General features: G+C 52.3%; 1 protein-coding gene across 9 annotated transcripts in view; it reads left to right on the forward strand.

Annotated features, from left to right (window-relative positions):
- The window catches only part of JADE2 (jade family PHD finger 2), a 50363-nt gene that overhangs the window by 14778 nt on the left and 20552 nt on the right, over nucleotides 1-15033 (forward strand). For all 9 annotated transcript variants that reach the window (XM_042250530.1, XM_060416513.1, XM_027970253.3 and 6 more), the window contains 3 exons: nucleotides 8516-8673; nucleotides 13107-13267; nucleotides 13959-14170. In XM_042250530.1, coding sequence (XP_042106464.1) covers nucleotides 8516-8673; nucleotides 13107-13267; nucleotides 13959-14170 — 531 coding nt within the window. The remainder of the gene's footprint in view (nucleotides 1-8515; nucleotides 8674-13106; nucleotides 13268-13958; nucleotides 14171-15033) is intronic.

Raw genomic sequence — 15033 nt, forward strand, 5'->3', positions numbered from 1 at the left:
GGGGACCAGGCTGCTATCAATACCAGGATAGGCCAGCTGGCTAGGGGGAAACAGGTGTCAGGCAGAGGCTGAGGGGAAAGTGTGATTTGCATGGCGCTGAGAATTCCCCTCCCTCTTGGATTTTCCTGCGCAGGGCCTTTGAACCTTTCTCCGCCTAAAAATAGAATTGAACCATTGCGCGGGTGCTGAATGGGGACTGGCTGTGCACAGCCCTGGGTTCAAGCCCAGAAGTCTCTGCAGGGGCAGGGAGGGCCTCTGACGCCCTCAAGTCCTAGGCTCCTGGAGGGCTGAGGAAGTCTTCCCTGTCTTGAACTGTCGCCAAGGACAAGCTTTTCCTCCCACAGCAGGCGGGAGAGCAGCCTGCGAGGTTTCCCTCGTCCCCTAAGCGAGGAAGCTGAGCCATAAGCCGGCATAAATTCCAAGTTTTCGTGGGGCAGAGAGGAAACCATCGATGAAAGCTTCCAAATGATTTGGCTCTAGAGAAGGCGGAGATGAAAGCGAGGATTTGGCGGCAGATAATGCTCACACTAAATCTCTTCATTGGGCTGTCCCTTCTCTTTCTGTGCACGGGCTGGAGAGAAAGGCCTTCCTAATCTGCTGGTGCTGGGGGCTAAGGGCTTCCAACACCCTGGTGAAAGGACTTCTGGAGTCTCTCCCACTCAGTCCCAGAATAAGAAGCCTGGGAGCTGGTTTTCAGGCTGTACACATGGTCTGCTCCCAGTCTGGTTCAAGTTCCCAGCTTCAGTACATGCAAGTTGATGTGTGTGGTGCAGGATTCTCTTCCCGGTGGCTGCACGCAGAGCCATGGGACTCGGAATTCTCTTTGTCTCCTCATCTTTGAAGATGGGCAGCGATGAATGGGGATTTGAGCATCAGGTGTATTTAGCGTGACAGCAGCACTGGCCCATAGAGAAGCCGCCAGTTATGAAAAGGGCAGGGAATGGGTTTAGACGGGACTGGCAGGGCAGCCCCTGAGATGATATGTGCACTTTGAGGGTGCAAATCAAGGGGCGCCCTGCACACAAGAGGGAGAGGCCCCAGGCTGGAACAGAATGCTCTGACCAGGAGTCAGGACCCTGGACAGGGCCGAGGCCTTGAGGCCCAGCTTCTCATTCTGGCCCTTAACCAGTGGGCGGCTTCCCTCAGCCTGATTGAGAGGGGACTGCAGGCCTTAGTACTCGGGGCTGAAAGAACAGGCCCTGGGATTCCTGAGAGGCTGGTTTAGGATTTTTGGTGGCAGTACACTTAGTCTGAAGTTGGCTGCAGGATCCGTTTGGCAGTGGAGGGAAAAGGTGGGGCTGACCCCAGGAACACAGGCTGCTGCCTTCCTCTACTCTGCCTGCCAGTGGGATCCCAACAAAGCTGAGCTCTGTACCTTGGTGCTTAAGTTGGCCAGGCCCGTCCTGAAGGAGAGGATGGGATTATCCTAGCCTGGGAGAGCTGGTATCATAAACTGCACTGAGGCCTTGTGTTTCTGACCTGGCCTGTCTCACTAAATACTGTAAATGTAACTTTGTGGGTCATACCTCTGAGAGCCTGACAGAGATCACAGACCAGGGATTATTTTATAAAATACCAATATCAGACCCCTATCCCATACCATTTTCAAGAATTCTGACTTGAATGCTTTGGAGTAGGGCCCCAGACACCTGTACTTTTTCAAAGCCCTCCTGCTGGAAGCCAGGGTTAAGAACTGCCTTTTTCCCTGATCTGCTAAGATGGGAGTTTCCGGCTTGGTCCTCGCTGAAAGTTGAGGGAAGACGGGAAGGCCTTCCGGCCTGGTTCAGTGACCTAAACAAATGCTGGCCGTGTGGGTGTGGCATCACCCACAGCTCCTCCCTCCCCCACAGTGGCCATGGGACTGGCAGGTTTCTGCTAAGCCCTCGGCCTGGCACGGGTGGGAAGGGCAGTTTGAGAAGAGACCTGGAAGCCAGGTGGTTGGGAGACTGTGGTTGGGAGAGTGCTGTTTTGAAGCCATGTCTTCCTCAGGCCTGGGGCAGAGAGGCAGATAAAGGAGCAGGCTGAGAAGTGAGGATTTCCCCAGACAGGCTCTCTTGAGGTAGAAAGCTGTGTTTTCAGGAATTCAGAGTCCCCAGAAGTCAGCCAACGGGCAGGGAGATAGGTCTTTAGGACTTTAGTGATTAAACTCAGCAAACCAGCAAACCCATGACCCAGCAAACCCATGACCCAGAGGGATGTTGTGGGGAGGGAAGTGGGAGGGGGGGTTCATGTTTGGGATCGCATGTACACCCGTGGTGGATTCATGTCGACATATGGCAAAACCAATACAGCATTATAAAGTAAAATAAAGTAAAAATAAAAAGTTTAAAAAAATAAATAAAAAAAATAAACTCAGCAAACACTCGAGAGCACCTCTGAGGCCCAGTCTAGTGCCAGGGACATAGAAAGTGCAGGCCCTGTCCCTGGGGAGCTTGTCTTCTGACCGTTAGCAGGATGCAGGTGCTGCACAGGAAAGTGTCCGTTACAGGAGATGTAGCCAGTTTGCCACTGAGGACCTGTGAGCCTTTGGGCAAGTATAGTCTCTTTGTGCACCTCAGGATGCTTGTCTGTAGAGTGTTGTCCTGCAGTGTCTGTTCTGTAGGTGTGACTGTCCTGTCCTGAGGCCCGTGGAGTCTAGGGTTGGGGAGAGCCCAGACGTAAGTGAAGGTGGAGCTGCCGTGCCTGGGATGGAAGCCTGGATGGTCTCAGAACGGGTGGGCAAGTGTTGGGCTCCTTTTTAGGCCCTGGTGACAAACTGTACATACCTCGAGATGAGAGAATGGGGGGCTTCTCTGTGGGTTCCGCAGGGGCCCTTCACCAGTCCTTAGCCTCTCGTCCCTGGAACAGGGCCTGGGAGAAACAGGTGACCCTGTGAACAGCCTCTGCCCCCAGTGGAGGTCTTCCAGATCTAGTGTCTGTGAAAGTTCCTATATAAGGATGGCCCTCCCTAGGAAAGGCCCTCCCTAGGAAAGTGGAGGGCGAGAATGCTGCGTTTCTGCTTGACCCATTGCTTTGGAAGATGGGCCCCTTCCACCCTGGGTGAATGCAAGGGTGGCCAGATGAGTGTTGGGGTGCAAAGCCATGGGATAAATAAGGTGCTTTCCTGGAGGAGCAGAGGTATTATCCAAATGTTTGAAATGACACAATATGTATATTAAAACAGTGATGGCATATGTTGTAGTGAAAGGCAGAGTGCTCCCAAACTTGAGAGTAAATAGGAGATTCCCCAGAAAAGGGTTTTGTTTTTTGCTTGACCCTGTGGTTGTGAGCCATGCTTCTAGCCAACAGCTCTTCTGCTACCCTGGCAGGCAGGCGGGCGGTGAGGGGAGCCCTTCCACTGGGCCTCCCACTGCTCTGGGGTGGGGGGCAGAATCTGCTTCTCATACAGTCAGAAACACTGCTGCTCCCGCCAGCTGGAAAGGCCTCCTGGCCTCTGGGACTTGTCTTGCAAAAGAAATGTGTGTAATAAATCCTGTTTAAGAGCAGGAAGTGCTGTTATCCTTGTGAAAGAGAAAGAGATGTTGAGTGTGTGTGTGTGTGTGTAAGTGTATGACCAAATTAGCCTAGTGGTAGCTTGAATAGGACTGGGAAGCTATTTCCAGAGCCCTTCTCTGGTGTTTTATGCTTAATTTTAAGTATCTAAGTATGCTCTTGGCTGAGATACTTTATCAATTTCCAGCCCAAGAAAGAGTTTTTTTTTTTTTTTTTTAAGAGAAGAAATAGCAGACTGGTTTGCAGGCAGGATTGCATTGGTTAAAGCACAGGGCAGACCTCAGGCAAGTGGTTTAACCTCTCTGAGTCTTGGTCCCCACATCTGTAAAGTGGGAGGAATATGAAATAGGTGAGATTGTATATATAAAGTGTTTAGCGTAGCACCTAGCATGCTACAGCAGGGCAATTACTTTTCACTGTTAGCTGTCCTTTCTAATGAGATGAGGTGCTCAGAATAACACAGAAATTTCAAATGAGGCATTTGGTAGTGATTTTACATGGCTCTTCCAAGACAGACTGTCATACATCCTTTGGGAGATTAGAGAGAGGGGCCATTCCTAGCTTTGCACGGGGCCTTTTGATGTGGATAGAAGGCAAGGAGAGGCTGTCCTGGCCACAGCCATTTTCACTGGCTTTGGGACAACCACCAAGACCAGTTCCTGAGTTCTGCCTGGAAGAATTCTTTAGGCCAGCCCTCTGCCTTCACTCTCCCTGCTAGGCAAGAGAGGAAGTTTCAGAGTTTAGTCATATAGGATTTAGGCAAATCCTGTGGTTCACGCATCCATTCACTCACTAATTTCACAAACATTTCTTGAATACCTGCTGTGTGCCAGGCACTGTGCCACAAATAGGCACAATGATAAGCAGGACACATAGTCTCTGCCTCTCTCAGCTTGATTATTAGAGGAGATGGACGTTAAACAAATAATTACACAGATAATTGTATTCTGTAATTATGATAAGTGCTGGAGCTTTTCCTTAAGTAACGGAACTTCCCTTTGGTGCCTCTTGGTCTGAAATACACTGATATATAATACTTTACTTTTGAGAAAAGGAAGCAGAAACCAAGGTCCCAGGATGAAATGTTCAAATACTATTCATAAATCTCACGATCATGTACAGGAATGCTGAGGATAGCAGAGTTGAAAGTTGTCTGTTGTCATCGACTTCATCTGCTTTTGGAGATCACGTCAGGCTTCAGACATGACGTGCTTTCTGGCATAGCGCATTTTTGGTTCTCCGTGGGAAAATAGGCTCGGAAAGATAGACAGACTTTTCAGTGCTTGTGGTCTCAGTCTTGGGAAGAGGAACTAGAAGGCAAGCCCCATGCAGCTTCCCCATGTCTGGGCAGAGCAGGGTCTCCAGCTATCTTCAGAGCTGTGTTGACACCTCTTGCACTCACATTGGTTACTAGGTTAGAGTTGTAGACCTTTAAACATTCTTCATACTGTTCGAAGAAGCTACAATTAACGTCTCCCAAGCAGCTCAGCAGAACTTGGTTGCTAGGCAGCAGACCTTTAAAGACAATTTGTCAACTTCTGCCAAAAGAGAAAAATAGTAAACATTCACATTCTTAGAAAATTGCTTGTTTTCTAGCTTCCAACTTCCTTGCCATGGCAAGGCCTCCAGTTCATCAGTGTCCATTTTATTATTTATTTAGTTTTCGTAAATAATTCAGAGGCATTTTAGGAGAATAATTGAGCCTTTTTTTGGAAGCCTAACCTTTGGCGATTTAAGACAGAAAGATGTTTGGGTTGCCCTGTTTGTGGACAGGTTTTATATGAGTATTCAGGGGTTCCTTTGGAAGGTACAGTCCCCAGCTGTATCCTCGGGCAGCTACCCAGAAAGATGGTGGCAGATCCACGGGAGGCTCTTCAATCATTCAGCCTTAGTTAGCACCTAGCATGTGTCAGGCCCTGCGTGCACTGTTGCAGCCTGTAGCCTGGCCAGACCTCACTGAGCTTACCTTCTAGTGGGGAAGGCCTGGCAGGAAACCAAGGGATACCAGTAGAGGGGCTGTGGGAGTCCAGAGGAAGCCCAGAACCCAGCCTGGCATCAGAGAAGCCTTCCTAGAGCAGTTGTGGGCTGAAGTAACACCCTGAGGGTGAAACAGACCGCCCCCATTTTGGCAGGGAGAAGTGTCCCAGTGGGGTCCTCTCCTGTGCCAAGTGTGAGACGTGCTCGGGAGGGAGACTGGCTACTAATGCAGTCGTGGCTCGTCCTGAGGGCAGGGAGAAGACGGTGGAAAGCCGCTGGAGAACTTGGAACTTGCAGAGGTCACCATCTGATTTGCATATTCCAGCCTTTGGGGAAGCCCCTTGATTTGGCTTTGAGTTAATTCAAGGGCATTGGCAGTGAGCCAGTGGCCAAGAGGGGCAAGGTTGCAGAGGAGTGCTGGATGGCTCCAGAGTTGTCTGTCTGGGTTCCTTTGCCACTTCTAATGTGTAGGACCTTGTGTAGGTTATTAAACTAACCTGAGTCCCAGGTTTCTCTAATGTAGAATAGGGATGGTAACACCATCCACCTCACAGAGTTGGAATAGGGGCTAACAATTAATTCAAGGACAGCCATTGGATTGGTGCTGGGCACGCCGTGTTCTTTTCAGTGTTGACTAGTACCTGTAAGATAGTGCTGCCCTTCCTGTGCTTCCATCAGTCCTCTGCCCAAAGGGGCCAGTGGCATCCAATCACACCAGATGAAGCTTGCAGCTCTCTTGGGACCAGACTCTTTTTCTCTCCTGAATCTCCTTACCTGAGTTGAGTATGGGATCCTTTCCTGCTCTTGAGTTATCAGCACCAAGCCTGTTCCCAGGACAGAGCCACCTCTCCCCTGCTGGTGTGGCTTGGCACTCTGTCTGCACGTACAGACCAGGGCTGCCTCTTGCTCCATTTGGTCCAGGTACTTGGGTTGTTTCAGCTCTGGATGTATCCATGAGGTGTTTCTCCAGTTCATGGGGGTTCAAAAAGCACTGCCAAGGAGCCAGCTGGGGTCATCAGACTTCTCAGGTAACTTCCCAGAGGGGCCCTTTTATTCACTCATCCATTTAATCATTCTCTCAGTTACTATTTATCAAGCACCTACTATGTGCCAGCCACCCTGCCAAGCCCTGAGAATGTTGCAGAGAACAGGACAGGTGTGGCAGGAGAGATGACAAGAAGCAAGGAACATGCATCCACCAGTTAATTTTGGGGAGTATACGTACTCAGAAGTGAGACAGGACCATGGGCTGGAAAGTGGCTCTGTTGGCTGGTTGGCCACCCTGAGTTGCAGTGATCAGGGTGATCCCACAAGGCCGCATTTGAACTATAGCTCAGGAAAAGGGAACAGCAAGAGATTTCAGACTCACCAGTGCCTTTTTGGAGGGGCACAAGGCGACACTGGGCTCTGGAAGGGGCAAGATGACAGGCTTTCCCTGGAGGCTGGTTCCTCATGGCATTCAGAGTAACAGGGCATTAGATGTTGCACCACGTAGGGCTTGCCAGGGTTGGGAGAACTTTGAGACAGTCACCAGTCTGCTGTGGGTCCTGAACAGGGGGCCCCGGAGGGAAATAACCTGGCCCCAGCTAGCAGAGGTGGGGAGAGCACTGAAGGACAGCACAGAAGCACCCACTACCTGAGTTTATGTTCTTATATTAGTTGTCTTGCTACTTGCTAATAAGATATGCAAATTATCCGGGTTGTGAAATCTTTGCCACATTTCATCTTCTGTGTAATTAGCATTTAATCGTAATCTCATTTTAATTTTTTCACACTGACACCCTAATTAAATGTTAGGGTGTTAGTCTTAACAATTAAATTATATTGGCAAATAGAGTCTTCAAGAAACTTGACCTTTTGCAAGCAAGGGCCCTCTCTGGCTAGAAGCAGACGTTGATTAGATTTCTGCAAGATGCTGCCTTGAGCCCCCTTGGTGCCCCCTTTCAGCTGTCTCCTAGATTGAAGTGAGGCAGACGGCCAGCAGGTGGGGCCTCCTGCAGGCAGAAGTCACCACTGACTGGCCACCACCCCTGGAAGGCTGGTGGATGCTGAGTCTTCTAGGGAGGGGCGTGGGCTTGGAGTTGGGTCTGAAACCTGGGGGACTCCCTAAAGTGGTTTCTTTTCTCTCTGTGATATGAACGCTCCTTTAACTTGTGATGTTCACTGGGAAAGTTGGTACCAAAGCAAGTCACATAGTGTCTAGGGCTGCCACCAAGTCCTCCAGCAGCCCTTTGTGGTGAGGCCAAGCAACTGGAACAGATGAGGCACTGCCAGTGCTCCTGGGGCTGGGCTTGGAGGTTGCTTTGGGGTGGGGAGCCACAGATAGAACTTTGGGAAAAGAAGTTTCCCTGAGTGAGCAAGTGCTCACAAGGAAACCAAAGCACGAGGGTGTGTCCACTCGTGGCCTGGCCCTGAGGGGTTTGGAAGGGCTTGATTGAGAAGGAATTCCACACGCTTCTCCTTCCTCATCATAGAGCATGGCACAGCGGAGTGCCCACTGAACAGGGCATATGGTGGCGTTGTTCCTGGGGACCGTGAGGCCCTGCCCCACGGGTGGCTGCCCTCTAGGCTCCCCCAGAGCTGGCCTCTCTCTCAGCCATTTGCCTGAGGCCCTGGCGTGTAGTTGCCTGGCTTCTTTTGCACTTGTAACTGCAGTTACAACAACAAACATAATTTTGAATCTTCAACAGAAATTCCCTAAACAGACACTTCATGGCAGTATTGCATTCACACAAGCCTTTCTGCCGACTGATTTTTTTCCTCAGTATTTTTGCCTTTTCCGCATATCTTTCCTCTTCTCTCTAAGGTCCATTCCTATCCATCACTCAGACTCTGTCCTTGAGCAGATCAGAGCATGTAAGTTCAATTCAACGTTTATTGGAGATGGGTTCAGAGAAGATGGGTTATTGTACTTACTGCTTCTGTGTTGTATTCTCATTTTTGAGTGAGTGGGTTTTCAGCATTTACCTTTTCCTGCCCTGGCCTGTGAAGCAGAGCACCTGGAGACAATCTGGAACCATTCTCCCTCCACCTTGTCTCCCTACAGGTTTTCCGGACAGACTTGATCACAGCCATGAAGATCCCAGACTCATACCAGCTCAGCCCGGATGACTACTATATCTTGGCAGACCCATGGCGACAAGAATGGGAGAAAGGTGTGCAGGTGCCCGCCGGGGCAGAGGCCATTCCAGAGCCCGTGGTGAGGTGAGCCGGGCAGCCCAGGCCAGGGGGCCGTAGGAAGGGGAGGCTAGGACGAGTCAAGCGATTCCTTTCTAGTCTGTCTCTATTCTTAGTTTCTTTTGTTCCTAAAAAAACATTGCATGTGCCAGAAATACTGCAGTTTTACCTCTGAGGCCAAGGTTTTGAGCTTGGGCTCAGCTCTGGAGCCAGACAGCCTGGGTTCAAATTGCCTCTCAAGTTCATTGGGACCTTGGGCAGGGAATGTAGTCTCCCTGGGCATCAGTTTTCTCGTCTGTAAAATGGGAATGATAACAACAGCACCTGCCCTATGCAGTGGTCGAGATGATGTAGAGAAATGATGCTTGGAAGGCCCTGGACACAGGACCTGGCCCACACGAACACTCAGTGAAAACTGGCCGACATTAGCTTGATGTCATTCCAAACTGGGTCCCGCCAGAAGATCGTCTTGGGGCTATCTTCAGACCTCTAACTAGTCCTTAAAATAGGGACAAACCATGCTCTTGGCTTCTTAAAACCTTTTTGAAGAGTTCTTGGGAGCAAGAAATCCAGTGCCTGGCACACACCAGATGTCCACAAAATGGTTGCTATGATCAGATTCTGAGGAGGGCCCGCTGCCTCCTAGGATCAGGATTGGATCAGGGCTGAGTCCTCTCTGGGCTCAGGAGCCTTGTGGTCTTGTAGGTCAGAGAGACTCCTGTGCTCATGTAAGGAGGTGGCCTTGTGGCCATGGGCCTTGCTTCCAGTGACAGAATTCAGCCAAGTGCTCCTTCCTGCACCTTGGGAAACCCTCCAAGTCATGTCTTGGGCTATAGGGGCCTGCTGTTCTGGCCTCCCCTCCCCCACACACACCAGCCTGCCTGGGTTGGGCAGATTTGTGTTAATTGACAGTCCATTCCCAGCCTTGGCAGCCCCGGGGCTCTCGCTTAGGTCCAGTTTGCCAGGGTCTAAGGGAAAGATTTCAGCTGTCACCTCCCCTGACATTGGCACTGATGCTTCCCTGGCAGCCACACCTGTGATGGGCTCACAGACACCCAGTGCCTGCCTGGTGCCAGGCCTGTGCTAGGCATGGGATTACAGAGGCGAGGCACACACTAAGCCTCACTTGGTGCCCAGTGAGGATTGGGAATTGGGCAGTGCTTATTGTCCTGGGCTCGCAAGGGCTCTTATCTTTGGCCCTCTGAGAATCAGGGACACTCCAGGCCTCTCTAGACGAGAGTATATGTGGAGTTTGGAGAAAGACTTTATTCTACATGTCCTCTGCCCAGGGCCAAAAACGTGGGTCAGTCTCCCAGCCAGCTTCACCCTGTCCGCTCTACGGACCAAAGAGCTGTAACTGACCTCTTTGAACCTGTTTCCTTCTCCATAAAATTGATCTAATAACAGTATATGCCTGATAGTGTAGTGGTGAGGATTAGTTGAGAATTCACATGTAACAAGGCAGAGGGGTAGGTCATCAGCTGGGCGGAGAAGGGTGAGTCCTGATTAGGCTTGGCCCAGCGGTTTGTCCTCTGTCCTCATGTCGATGTCAATTGGTTCGGAAACATCTGCTGGCCTGGGTAATTAATTGTAGATGCCGCTACACAAGTAACTTGGCTTCAGTCGGTGTCTTATCTATTGACATCATGACGGAAGCATGTGTTCACACAGCTCTGGCCCTACTAGGTACATTCCCCACATACACACAGGTCCAGGCTGACAAGAGCCAGGCACTCCTGGCCTATCCCTGCTCTTTGGAGAGAATAAGACTGGAAGGGGAGGGATGCTCCCACGGAGATATCTCTGGGCCCCATCTCTCCCTTTCTCCTTGCAGCCTGGCACCTCCACCTGCCGGGCCACCTTTCCCTGCACAGCTCTCACCTGGAAGCCAACACAGCAGGCGCCGTGGTCAGAACTGTTACAGGAGCTCTGTTCCTGAGAACTTGCTGTGCTAAGCCTTAAGTTCATCTTCTCATCTAATTATCATATCAGCTCTCTAAAAGGCACACTGCTGTCCCCATTTTATAGAGGAGGAAGTTGGGAAATTCTGGGGAATTCCCTGCATGACCGCCAGGGCCTTGTGGGCTGGGCCAGGAAGTCACAGGCCACAGGAACAGGCCCTGGGTTGCCTCTGTGTGGCCCAGAGAGAGTCTCGTGCCCTAGTCACCCTGGCTTGCTGACTCTGCCCTCCCCCACTGCCTCCCTGGTCCCCTCCATCCCTTTCTTCTTGCCCAGTCCTCCCTGGCCCTGAGCAGGTCTACCCGCCTCATGGTCCTAAACTTCTCTGGATAATGAGAACCCCTCACTGTCAGATCATGAACTGAAGGAAGGCCTGTACTGTTCTTTGGGGTGGCTGAAAGAGACAGCCCAGGGCAAAACCAGCCTCTGTTTTCTATCTGGTCTTCTGGAGTGAGAGCCTCCCACGATACCCCCCGCCACCTCCTCCCCCAGATCCCAGCCCAGCCACCTGTCTCCTCCCCGCTGACTTCGGTTCTACTGGCTGCAGCCAAGACTGAGGCCTTGACTGAGGGTGATGTCAAACCACCCTTGATAGGAGAGCTTCCTGCATAGTCAGAGCCAGAAGAGGCCAGACAGGTGAAGATGAGCACCCCAGGAAGCACAGGAAATGCCTTTTCTGTTGATAGCTTTTTAACGCAGCTTCCCGGAGAAAGGAATGTGATCTTGGCCCCAAGAGGTCTGGCCAGGTATATCCTGAGCACACAGTATGGGTAGTTATGCCATTAGGTGGTGGGCTCTCGGGCTGTCCCAAACCCTAGCTGAGCATAGGCCGGGGACACAAACAAAGCACGGTCGTGGCAAAATTACAGTGTTTTTGAAAGAATGTGTTAATTTAAGTAAGAGCCTCCCAAGGAAAGGCAGAACTTTGTAGGACTCAGAGTCCTGCAAAGCAAATACTATTGCTTCTAGTTGAAATGGTCTAGGGGTTGGGGGTAGGCATCACGTCATTATTGTTGCCTAGGGCCTTCCTTGGAGAAGGCAATGGCACCCCACTCCAGTACTCTTGCCTGGAAAATCCCATGGACGGAGGAGCCTGGTAGGCTGCAGTCTATGGGGTTGCTAAGAGTTGGACACGACTGAGTGAATTCAGTCTCACTTTTCACTTTCATGCGCTGGAGAAGGAAATGGTAACCCACTCCAGTGTTCTTGCCTAGAGAACCCCGGGATGGGGGAGCCTGGTGGGCTGCCGTCTATGGGGTCACGCAGAGTAGGACACAACTGAAGCGACTTGGCAGCAACAGCAGGGCCTTCCTTAATCTGGGCATCTTGTGTGGCAGAAGGTGACTCTAAGCCCCCTCCCTTGTATCCTTGCCTCCCTCAGTCTCCTCTGGACCTCCCTCCTGCCTGGAGGCTATTCTGCACCCCCCCACCCTTCATCCTACCTGCCCTCTTGCCGACACCCGGGGTTCTTCCTGAAGCCCCAGTGCCCTCCCCATAGCTGTGCCATGTCTCTGCCTTCCCCTCCCCAGTCTGCGCTGAGTCACAGCCCCTGGCAGCCCTGCCTTCGACCCCAGGAGGCCTCTCGGGCAAGTAAGGGGCCTCGCAGTGCTGGCAAGGCTGGCCAGATGGAAGCCAGGCTCCACAGCAATAACCATGGCAACTGGTAGGGGGTGGGAAGAGCTGGCATTCTGAACTGGCACTAGGAACTGAGGGGCAGCACACAGCTGAGCCAAGAGAGGAAGCCGTGCCCTCCCAAGGCAGAAAACCCTCATATTCCATTTCAGAAGGAGCAAAGTGATATCCAGAGGTCTTAAAATACACGCTCACTCGAGTGTAGTGCTTACTACATGCCATGCACAGTTCTAAGAGCTCCACACGTGTTCATCCATTTAATCCTCATGCCAACTGTGGAAGCTAGGTGCTATTATCATTGGTCCATTTTCTGGGGCGCAGAGGAGCTAAGTGGCTTACCCAGAGTCACACATTAAGTGGCGGAGCTGGGCTTGGAGAGCTTGCCCTGTAGCCAGGACCCTTGCAAGGTGTCTCCAAGGCAGAGCCATGGCCTGAGAGAGGGCTGACTTGAAGTGTGACCCTGGGACTGTAGCAGGTGTGTCCTCTTTACCCCAGAGGAGCCCTGGCCTCGGGTCCCTGAGCCTACTGGTGGAGGAGGGGCTGGGGCTTCTGGGGGCCTTTCCCCAGCTTTGAAAGGGTATGCGGAAGGACCTGGGGGCCAGCCAGCCCTATCCAACTTGTGCCAAAGTGACTGGCACTGGGCGTTGCCCAGGATGGCAAAGGGAATGACCTCCTACAGCCTCTGCTGGGTGGGCAGATGGGAGGAGGGACTGGAAGGAGGCAGGCTCTGCTTGGCATCAAAGTCTCACACCTCACTTTACTGCTAGCCCCTCATCCAAGTTGGCCAACTCCCTGGGGGTGGCCCTCAGATCCAGCAAGAGTAGCAGGCTAAGGGCTCACTCCCCTCATATCTTCTCTTGAATTCTTAGGATTCTTCCGCCGTTGGAAGGCCCCCCTACCCAGGTTTCCCCTAGTGGCTCTGAACTTGGTGAGGGCTCCCAGCCTGATTGGCCAGGGGGCAGCCGCTATGACTTGGACGAGATTGACGCCTACTGGCTGGAACTCATCAACTCGGAGCTCAAGGAGATGGGTAGGTGACCTGCCAGGTGAGAATGGGATGGGGGCAGGCCACAGGGTTTTCTTCTAAACCATCCTCGCTCTCAGAATGGCAGTGGCCACTGCTGGGCTTTGGCACTGCGCAGATCTGAGGGAAAGTCCCTGCTATGTTACTGATTACTGTGGTTCAGTTTCTTTAGTTGTCAGATAGAGGCTGTAATGGCATGGCATTTACAGGGTTTGGGGGAGTAGTATGTGACTGAGCGTGCACCCCCACACTTAATAAGTCTGACTGTTACATGAAGAGTGAGTGAGCACCTAGAAGTCTAGTGTGACACATGGGGCTGGGGTCAGCTGGTATGGGCCTTCTGGCTGAAGGCCCACCATGTCCCAGGAAAAGCCAGCTCTGCTGGATTCAGCCACCTTCTCAGGTGCCCCCCATACACACAGCTCAGGCAGTGGGTTCCCCATGGTGGCGGCTGCATCCCAGAGACAGACACCCCCATAGCATCTGTGTGTACACAAACGTGTGTGTGTGGTCACAAGCAGGGTCTGAAGTTACAGTACCATACCAGGTCCCCGGGCCTTTGCATGGTCCAACTCAGTCGGTTTTCAGATGATGGAACTGGGGCCGGGGGCAGTAAACACGGTGTGTAGGTAGAAACGCTCCTGTACACCTGCCCCGAGAGGCTGGGCTCTGACGCCCCGCCCTGCTCTCCTCACAGAGCGGCCGGGGCTGGACGAACTGACACTCGAGCGCGTGCTGGAGGAGCTGGAGACGCTGTGCCACCAGAACATGGCGCGGGCCATCGAGACGCAGGAGGGGCTGGGCATCGAGTACGACGAGGATGTCGTCTGTGACGTGTGCCGCTCTCCCGAGGGCGAAGATGGCAACGAGATGGTCTTCTGCGACAAGTGCAATGTCTGCGTGCACCAGGTGGGCGGCCCCCGCAGCCGCTGCTGTGTGGTGCTGGCAGGCCCCCACCTGACCGCTCACCCTGGCTGCAGGGGTGTCGCAGCGCTGTGGGCACAGGCCCCTAAGGAGGGCAAGTGGGGAGAAGGGAAGGGTGCGAGTGCCCACGGTGCCAGGGTTTAGCCCCCTCAGCCAGATTTGAGTAATGCCTGTTGGATGGTCTTCCTGTCCTTTGCCGCCAGCCTCCCTCAGACTCTGCCCACGGACCGTCCTATCCCGTCCTCCTCTGCTCCTCAGCTTACAACGAGGCAGCGCAGTGTAGTGATGGAGAGCACAGCCTGGAGCCAGGCCACCTGGTTTCAAATCATGGCTCTGCCCTTTGCAAGCTGTGTGATTTGGGGTCGGTTTCTTGACCTCTCTGTGCTGCTGTTTCCTCAAGTATAAATAAAAGTAAGTCGTTTTGAGGATTAAGTTCCTTGCTCTGAGTCATTTGGTTTAGAATCGTACAGTAAGGGCTGTTCATATTTGTTAACATTATGAGTATTATGAGCCAGGTACGGCCTGACTAGGCTGCCCTGTTGATCTTGAGCCCCAAGGCTGTAGGTCTGGGGCATCTCTGGGCCTAGTTCATGGAAGATGTAGAAGAACTGACTAGAACTCAGTGGACCCACTCTAGCCCTGACTTTGAGGCCTTCCCTCAGCCACTTTTGCTGGAATAGTGCCTGGGGAGCTCAGAGGGGCTTCTCCTGGGTGGCAGGTGGTAGGTGGTACACCACTTTCCCCATTCACCCTGTTCACATCCCTTATACCCGGCAGCTCTTAGGTCCATAATCCCTAGGCATGAGCAGAAGGATCCCTGGCCACAGATCCCTGTGAAAAAAGACGAA

The sequence above is a fragment of the Ovis aries genome, chromosome 5 (genome assembly GCF_016772045.2).
Source record: "Ovis aries strain OAR_USU_Benz2616 breed Rambouillet chromosome 5, ARS-UI_Ramb_v3.0, whole genome shotgun sequence".
In the NCBI taxonomy this organism is placed as follows: domain Eukaryota; kingdom Metazoa; phylum Chordata; class Mammalia; order Artiodactyla; family Bovidae; genus Ovis; species Ovis aries.